Source organism: Zea mays, chromosome 3, assembly GCF_902167145.1.
Source record: "Zea mays cultivar B73 chromosome 3, Zm-B73-REFERENCE-NAM-5.0, whole genome shotgun sequence".
Lineage (NCBI taxonomy): Eukaryota > Viridiplantae > Streptophyta > Magnoliopsida > Poales > Poaceae > Zea > Zea mays.
Genome location: NC_050098.1, coordinates 68,231,918 through 68,238,960, shown reverse-complemented (window position 1 = coordinate 68,238,960; position 7,043 = coordinate 68,231,918). Strand labels below are relative to the sequence as shown.

At 45.0% G+C, this 7,043-nt stretch overlaps 2 protein-coding genes and 1 pseudogene across 2 annotated transcripts; 1 reads left to right on the top strand and 2 right to left on the bottom strand.

The window, feature by feature from the left end:
- Positions 1-1,424: 1,424 nt before the first annotated feature.
- Positions 1,425-1,907, top strand: LOC109945018 (calmodulin-binding protein 60 D). Its single transcript, XM_020550795.1, has 2 exons — positions 1,425-1,621; positions 1,743-1,907. Exons 1-2 carry the CDS (start codon positions 1,436-1,438, stop codon positions 1,905-1,907), a joined length of 351 nt encoding a protein of 116 aa, XP_020406384.1. The 5' UTR covers positions 1,425-1,435.
- A 3,730-nt stretch (positions 1,908-5,637) lies between these two features.
- LOC109945154 (histidine-containing phosphotransfer protein 2-like) lies at positions 5,638-6,232 on the bottom strand (annotated as a pseudogene).
- Positions 6,233-6,244: 12 nt separating this feature from the next.
- Positions 6,245-6,790, bottom strand: LOC103650174 (protein TIFY 10b). Its single transcript, XM_008675814.2, has 2 exons — positions 6,670-6,790; positions 6,245-6,432 (listed from the first exon to the last, which is right to left on the bottom strand). The coding sequence occupies exons 1-2, from the start codon at positions 6,788-6,790 to the stop codon at positions 6,260-6,262; spliced, it is 294 nt and encodes a 97-aa protein (XP_008674036.1). The 3' UTR covers positions 6,245-6,259.
- Between the last annotated feature and the right edge of the window lie 253 nt (positions 6,791-7,043).

Sequence of the window (7,043 nt, the reverse complement as noted above, 5' to 3'; positions counted from 1 at the left end):
AAAATAGGCAGTTCCACAAGGTGAGCACAAGAACACGAATTTTACACCATGAGCTGATGAATGAAACCGCAAAGTAGGACAGCTGAATGCGACTGACAGCTCTGCGGAGATGTACTCGATGTGCTTCTTGACGTTGGCCTTGGTCTCAGCGAGGTCATGCTTGACCAGCACCGGTCCGATGAGCTTGTACACGTTGGCCCCATCGCTCAGCAGTTCCAGCTCCTGCAGGCAGCCGCATCCACGAATCGAATAAGGCACTCACGGCGAAGAGAATAACAGGGCGTCGGTGATGAGGACGATAATGGGGCGGCGGCCCTCTTGAACCCAGATGGATGGCGTTCCTGCGGGTGCCTCGGGCTCCCGCGACTGCGATGCCGTGGAGGGGAGGGGCGATGCTTGCGCGAGCCCGCGGCTGTGATGGGGGCGAGGGATGCGTCTTAGGAGGCGAGAGAAGCTGCGATGCCAGGGGAGGGGCGGGTTTGGCGGCGGAAAAAAGGCGAACAGGATTGCGGTGGGTGGGCTACGCGGAGCTTGAGGCGCGGCGGGGGATTCGCGAAGCGTGAGGGCGTGCGGGTGACGGCTGGTTTCGCGGCGGGGGATTCGTAGGCGGGGAGGCGAGGGGCAGTCTACACTGCCCCCTTAATAGTTAGTACAGACTTGACACAGCGAGATGTGAGTTCATGGCATAGAAAACCATAGAATTTGGTTAAGACAAACTGGCAAAGAAAGTCATTAAATGCAGCTGACAAAACAGTGCAGTATGCATACCCGATATATGATGTGTCCAGCTCCTTCTTTGAAAGAGTTATAGTGATCATGGAGACATGTCTTGTTGTCTCAAGCCTGCAGAGAGATATAATCTTGAACTCCAAAATTACGGGTTCATGTGCAGTTATAGTTCTATCCCGGAATAAAAACAAGTCACTTACGGAAGTAGGCCTTCTTCCAATGGCTCCCACATATCAGTAATATCAGTAGATCCAGTGGTGGTATTCTGATGGAGGCCAACAATCCTCCTCTTCACAGTAATAACAGTAACAATTAGAATCAAGTGATAAGTAATATTAGCAAGCACCAGAGCCATAAGGAGTACCTTGATCAATTCCACAACCATGACAGTCTTATTGATAGCCCTCCCCATGGCCTTGAATACAACCTCATCAGAACCTTTGTCCTTAAAGTAAGAAATATTATGGTGCAACTTATCAGGCACACAACACAACAAAAGTATATTGCATAAAAGCAGTAGTATCTCATAAAGTGAGGCCATGTGAAGACATTCTGGACACTCTTGCACACTTTGAAATTATAAAGCACAAAAAACTGCTTGAACAAAAAGATATCACATACAAAAATGTCCAAGAATAAATATAAGTATCCATGTGTATTACTAACCCTGCTTTATGTCCAAATTGTGCAGATATTAGGTAGTGGCATGTCAACAAAGATGTGGGAGGCCAGTGTGGAACATGCAAAAACATGTGTTCTAACTGACAAAGTGCATCACTACTATCCTGATGGTCTAAACAAAGCTGGTGTTGTATTCAATGTAGTTGGAGAAGTAAGAGGGTTAATATCTGATAAATATGTTTTTGTTGATGACTTTACTGAAAAGGAGAAGGTAACCATGTTGCATCGCTTTCCAGGTTTTCTTTAAACAAGTTCATCCATTTTCCTTATATGCCCACCTTTTCTGACCTGGACCATGTGTTTTTACATGTTTGCTGTTTGCCTATTTTCAGGCCGAAGCACGTGCAGCAGTGAAGCAAGCATATGAACACTGGAAGGATGTCCATACTTGTGACAATGAAACACTTGTGGAAAACCCTTCACATCCATTCAATTTGGGATCTCCATCATTGCATGAAAATCAGTATAACCAGCTGCCCACACAAATTCCTCCATGAAGTTGGCATGGCGGCTCGGGAAGCTGTACAACTGTGACAATCCAGCCACACACAGGAAAGAACACTAACATCGTAATTATAGAAGAGGCAATGGAGTAGCAGGAAGGAGATGAACTCACATTGGAGGGCGGAGAAAGAGATCAAGTAACAACAAAAAATATTTAGTGCTACCATCAGACTCTTCTCACTCTGTTTCGTAATCTATCAATTATCATTTGTTTCTAGTCTTATAAAAGAGAGCAATATTAAGAGAGAAAATATAATAAAACATCTTAATCCTAGAATTCCATATATTGTGTGACAGAGGGAGTATGTATGAGTAAGCACACTGCTAGTTGTACTTCTAATTTTCGATAAAAATGGAAATGATGCTTACCAGAACTATAGAAATGTGCATATATGTTTTTCTAATCAGGGGCCAAACTACATTCTCTGTGGGGATGCAAATGCACCCCCTAAAAATGTCTGATAGGAACTCTTGGGTAGTTACAACAACCAGTCTCGTTCTGTAAAACATGAAATTATATTATGTGAGAGAGAAAACAAACAATTTATGTTTCTAACTTTAATCCATGGCACTGATCATGTCTCAGCTTACTACTATCCACCAAGAAGAGAGATTGGAAAAAGGCCAAGCACTCACAAACGAAGGTCGGGGCAGTGAAACCCGCTGCGGTGGCCAAGGTAGTGCTCCACCAGCTCATCAGGAATCTTTCTCACCACCAAACAAAGCATCAGGGAATCCAGGATAAGTCTCTCACAGAAAGTAGAAAAGGCGAGAGGGAAGCGACGGCACCATACCGTGGGGTTGTAGTCCATGAGGGATGATAGGAACCTGGTGAGCGCAGTTTCATTAGCCTTGTCAATAGCTCTAACATTACCTCTTCAAAACTGTACACATCACTCTTAACAGTATAAATGACGTGCAACCTCTGGTCACTTGAGCCAAATGATCCAAATACTTGAGCTGAAACTTGTAGTGCTAGGTCAATCAGTTAAATTAAATTATGGACCTGTAGATAACTATGTGAAGTTGCAGTGCTGCATTTGAAGTTGGATATTAAGGGGGTTGGTGATAGATTGTATTTAGTATTTCTCTTGACATTCAGAAAATTGGCTCTAGTGACTTAAGAATGTTGTACAGTATCAAGATTCTCTACATTTCTATTTGCCACAGAAGTAACATAGTCATTAGTAGCAGGAGCTAATGTTACTTTGCTTTCATCATCATGGATTCTGAAAATAAAGGAAAATAAAAGAAGGAATGTGATTATGCACAATTCTAATCATTGATGCAGAAATTGAAGCTCAATTTTTTATAGAAGGTCCTGATATTTGGACGTATATTTTAAGCTCCTTGTTCTATAAGCTAGCAAATTCTTATTGATCATCTTAGCACCAATCCAATCAGGCCCATGTGCATATGTTTTTTTCCTGGAGAACTATCAGAAGAGCTTGATTTTGTAAAAGAGATAATTACAGTAATGCATTGATGTCTATATAACAAGGAAACCATGTGTCGACTCAAAACTTCTCTGCTTCTCCACCAATAATTCATAGTGCGTATGTGTTCTTTTTCTAAAGAACTATCAACAGAGTCTGAAGAATTGTCATGAGAGCTTAAAGTTTGTAAAAGAAATGAAGTTGATCATTACAATAATGCATTAACATGTGTGTGTATACCATATAATTCATGTGTTGACTATAAAATTCCCTGCTTCTCCACCAATGCAATGCAACACAAGGATTCCTATCGGTATCTCTCGAACAGGTATGAAAATATATCAAACAAATTTTACTTCACATCGACCAAACGAGTTAAAATTAATTATCTAATAACCTTATAACATACTCCGTCCATTTCACAATGTATCCATGTCCACCATTAGGCATGCTCTGCTGCGTACTCTTGGCTTTTGGTACATTGCATCTCACTGAAATATTAAAAATAGCAGTAGTTAGTATCTAGCCAGATAAAAGGACAAGCGAAGCATAACAACTCTCACTATTAATTGCAGTATGTTGTTGTCCATAATTTAGAAGGGGGTCCTTTGGGTTATTCAATTTTAGAGGGGATCCTTTGGGTTCTTCAGTTCAGAAAGCCCACTTCGGATTATTGCTTCATCCATCTCCCACTTCCTCTCTACCTGAATGAACTCAATAATGTGAGAAGCTAAAATTAAGTTAGACTTCTTTGATCTGAAAACTAAGTTAGCTATATACCTAGAGTTGTACTTAAGAATTAGCTCAATAATGAACTCAAGACTTTGGGTGTGTTTCCTGTTGCTACAAGTCTGGTATAGACTTTGTGCTTTCCTTCTCCTTCAGCTCAACGCTTGCTTCTGAAAATAGGTAACTTCATCAGCCTTTTCTTAACAATAATACTTCCTCAACGCACAACCCATAAGTACATCCAATCAATTTCTCCAGTAAAAATACAACCCCTCATAAAAATGAGGATGATAAAACAAGAAAGCTACAAAAATGTGGTCTCGGCTGAGGATGACTTGATGGGGTTGAGGATGCACCAGTATTACCAAGAGGATGCACATGTTTTTTGCTATTGGAGCCATTATGTTGGCCATGTTTCTTCACTTCGTTCGGAGGTGGAGACGAGGTGACAACTGCGCCGACATTGGTGAGGCGGACCCAAACACCCCCGCCGTCTAGATCAAAGAACTTCGGCGCAGGCGGCGCGGGCTTCAGGAGGAGGACTGACCTGGGAGAGGCCAGGCGGAGGCAGAGCAGCGGCGTGGGGGCGGAGAAGGTGACAAAAGCGAGGCGGGGGCACGACGCGGGCGGGGGCAGGCGAGGGCATTGCATGTGTGGACGCTGACACTACATACTTAATAGAGTAGTATAGATTGGTCACGAGAATATCAACATTTGCACCGTTGTACCGGTGGACAATTCTAGAGATGCTATCCTATGCTTCATTTATTAGGAATACATAAGCCATAAATGTAGTGATTTATTTCCATCAGAGAAAATATCAGATGGCTAAGCAAGGATTAGATAATGCTTTAGAATAGGACAGGTCACCAAAAAAAATGAATGAGAAGGCATGTGAACAGCAGGGCAAGATTGAGGGGGTGTTTGAATGCACTATAACTAATAGTTAGTTAGCTAAAAAATTGTTAGTGGATTTAGCTAGCTAACAAATAACTAACTAACTATTAACTAATTTACCAAAAATAGTTAATAGTTGAACTATTAGCTAGGGTGTTTGGATGTCTCAACTAATTTTAGCCACTAACTATTAGCTCTAGTGCATTCAAACACCTCTGAATCACCTCTGTTACTAATAAGTTTAGCCCATATGCACCAGCCCTACATGGTTGATCTTCCGGAGTAAAAGCAGTCTAGTTATCTGAGAACACGACCTACGACGACAGCAGCTCGAGTCTTAGACGTGTTCATCATGAGATTACAAAACCACAATGAGAATAGTGACATGGAAAGTGCCAAGAACATTCAGAAATCTAGTGAGAAATGTTGAACAGTTGTATGATCCTCCTAGCCATTAGCCTATGACAACATCAATAGTACAAATGCTATGCATAAACATCACTTCTACTCATCTAGGCACAAGGCATAATACATGGTACACAGAGTCGTCAATGTGCAAGTCTACTGGTCTACATCTAGGAACATACAGTCGCACACCAACGGCTAGCACCGAGCTGAGGGATGAAATCCGCATCACAAAAAAGGAAAGTGCACAAATACTTTGGTTAATTTCAGACGTGGGGTGATCACCTAGCGCTACTCCCTTTGAGTTGATGCACGTAAGGGTCCACCTTATCGAAGTCCGTGATAAGATGCTCCCTGCAAGCAAGGCAAATCCCAGAGGGGGGCAAGATCAAGTCAAATTGATCTTGTCTGTCTACATAGGGTACAAGGTAGGAATTGCCTGCAACAGCAATAACAGAAATGCTAGTCAGGGATGAAGACGGTGTACAGCAGGGAGGCGAGGTCAGAAATGATCCAGTCACAAAAGAGGGTGACGACATTGGCGATAAAGCCCGGCATGCCCCTGTCTTCCTACAACGTCTTCAACTGCTGGAACTATTGTCTATTCATACACCAGACCCTACACGACAACCACGACATATACACAGACACCAAAATTAAAAAACAGTTTCACTAAAATCGTCATCCCAATTCAACCAATCAACACGGGAAATAGAAAAGAGGCTAGACTCACCGAGGTGATCATGGAGGAGAGGAGGGCGTTGAGCTGCTCCCTCAGCTTGGCGGCCGCCATGGCATCTTGCTTGCTTGGGGAACCAGGGCCGAAGTGGGAGACGGTGGCATAGGAAGCGTTGCACAAACCAAAACCGAAATGGGATTTACATGATGTGAAGCAGCAGTACGCACCTAGGGGCAGCAGTGGGATCCTTGACACCGAACCCGGCGCTCTGCGGGAAAAGCTCCATGGTCTCCTTCCTCCTCTCGGTCTCCTCGCCGTCCGCTCCGGGGAGCAAGTTAATTGTCGCCGGCGTCCTTTGCTGCTCGACCTCGCCTGAGAAGGAAAAAAGAGAGAGAGAGACAGATAAGGGAGTGCGAATTCGGAGGCCGAAAACGTCGTTTCCAAACCAGATATAACAAAGGGCCCGCCCAGATCTCGCACCAGAACGAACAGTCCCCCACAGGAATCGAAACTGGACCGACCCCCACCCCCGCGCACCCAGAAGGATCCCGATCTCAACAGACAACAGGGCAGGCCTGGCCGGCGCCGCCGCCTGATTCCGCAGCTCACCTTTGATCCCGAGGCCTAGCTGGGAGGGCGCGACGTCGTTCTGGCGGACGAAGCGGCTGAGGAGGCTGCACGCGACGACGAAGCTGGTCGCCCTCTCCCCGGGCCTCGCGGACGCCATCATCTCTCTCTCCGACGGGGGTATGGTGCGGGGGAGGGCAAATGCGGAGGAACCCTAGGAGAAGGGAAAGGAGAGGTGGCGATGGCGGGAGCCGAGCACGGGCTAAGGCGCTAGGAAGCAGGACCGCGTGAAGGTCTTCGATGTCTTCGGGGAGGCCCAGGGCGAGGGGGACGATACGTGCGGCGGCGGAGGGAGGGAGCGGTTGCTAACGTGTTGGGAGAGGAGAACCACGACGGGGATGGGAGTAGAGGTTGCG